The sequence below is a fragment of the Crocodylus porosus genome, unplaced genomic scaffold, assembly GCF_001723895.1.
Source record: "Crocodylus porosus isolate Cpor-Errol unplaced genomic scaffold, CroPor_comp1, whole genome shotgun sequence".
Lineage (NCBI taxonomy): Eukaryota > Metazoa > Chordata > Crocodylia > Crocodylidae > Crocodylus > Crocodylus porosus.
The window spans coordinates 33133423-33135316 of NW_017728910.1; the positions used below are offsets into that span (position 1 = coordinate 33133423).

At 37.4% G+C, this 1894-nt stretch overlaps 1 protein-coding gene across 2 annotated transcripts in view; it reads left to right on the forward strand.

Moving 5' to 3' along the window:
* The window catches only part of GK5 (glycerol kinase 5 (putative)), a 63809-nt gene that overhangs the window by 37059 nt on the left and 24856 nt on the right, over positions 1-1894 (forward strand). For both annotated transcript variants that reach the window (XM_019532987.1, XM_019532986.1), the window contains exon 12: positions 901-995. In XM_019532987.1, the coding sequence (XP_019388532.1) occupies positions 901-995 (95 nt within the window). The remainder of the gene's footprint in view (positions 1-900; positions 996-1894) is intronic.

The window sequence follows — 1894 nt, forward strand, 5'->3', positions numbered from 1 at the left end:
TGTGTGTGTGTGTGTGTGTGTGTGTGTGTGTGTGTGTGTGTGTGTGTGTCTATATATATATATAGATAGTGGCATTTCATTTTACTTGCAGAAAACAATGGATTTGTTGGGGGGTTATAGAGAATTTTAGATTCCCCCTCCCCCCTGAGAATTTTGGATTTTTTTATCGGAGAAAACCAGGATCTCTGGTAATCTTCAACACCAAAGAGGGCTTTTGCATTCAGTTGCTAATCCTAGCACCACATTGTCAGGTCTTAGTATGGCTACACTTTGTGCAAAACCCAAGAACAAAATTAAGGGAAAAGAAGAGGGTGTTTGGGGATCTAAACCATCTTATTGTGTGTTTAGGTCTCTGCTGTAACTTGGAGTGCTCTTAAGGACTCGGGGGCCATTAACCTGCGAATTACAAGAACACAAAGCATTCAGCCATTCCACTTCAACCTATGACATACCCTCAAGTCTATCTAGGAGTATACCTTGAGTCTAAAAAGGTTGAAAACTACTGGTATAGAGAATAGGATGCCAATATTCAGACTTGTACTACTTGCACTTGGCCCAACAATATAGGCTTGTGGCAAATATCTCAACATCAACTTCACTCGTTTATTCATACAGTCACTCTCATAAGTCCTATAAATATCTCCTTGACTAGAAAGATAATGGTCATGATACAGGGTCTTGAAAGTAAAAGGTTATAGAATTGTTGGGGATATGATTGAGGGCTTGGTTCTTGAGCTGGGTAGTTTTTCATGTGATTAATGGAACAAACATAAAGGAGAGTTGTTTTTTTAGTGTCTGTAATATTTACTAGCTGGAATATTTAAACAATCTTTGGTGAGAATTAAAGATTTTTCTGACTTGGAATAATTTAGACATATAACTTTTTGTACACTGTTACAGATCTTTTTACGAGTGTAGAAGATACATCAAAAATGGCAAGAAGTGTGGTTGATTCTGAAGGAGTATGTTTTGTTCCATCTTTTAGAGGTCTGCAGGTAAAAGTCATGTCCTTAATAATTTGATGGAAGTGATTTATGGTGTCCTAGTTAAATGCAATATCTATCAATTTGCCCATTACCATGGTGTTCTGTTCTGTTTACGTTTTTGCTTCATGTCCATCCCTGTCGTATTTGAGGGCCAGTACAGTATCTCAGCCCTTAAAAACATTAATGAAATTATTTTAAAAAAGGATCTGTGATGTAGGGAAATTTTACCCTAGGGGCACTGAGAGACAGGAAATTGTGACTTGCTAAAGCTAATACAAGGAGTTTACAAAGCAGGTAACTGAACCTGCGTCTCTTGCAACTCAGTCTTGTGCCTTAACTTAAAGCATTTGTTTTATACAATTTATTTTCAAACCTTAGATCATGATTTTGAGAGTACAAAAAATGTATTTAGGAGTTTTCCTAAATTAGTATATGTTTCTCAACTCAGCCCTTAAGCACAGCATTAATACTGCATAACTGATTGCCATGTTAATTTAATATGTGTTTACTAGGCTTTTAAAATTTATTAATTTAATTTTTCCTATACTGTAGTTTTCAGTGGACACAAATCAGTTTTGTTAAAAATTTCGTTGAAGATTGCACAATTTTTTTTGCTTGTTTCTGTTGTAGAATATTGAACACATTACTAGCTCCTTGCACTCCTTTGTTTTCCAGACAAGCTCATTGTATGTTTCTTATTCTTCCATCCATCTCTTTCACAACATTCCTTCCCTCTACCTCCTCCATAGTTTCATAGTTTCTAGGGTCAGAAGGGACCTGAGCAGATCATCGAGTCTGACCCCCTGCCATGGCAGGAAAGAGGTGTTCATCTAGCCTCCTCTTAAAGACCCCCAGGGTAGGAGCCAGCACCACTTCTCTTGGAAGTTGGTTCCAGATCTTAGCCACCC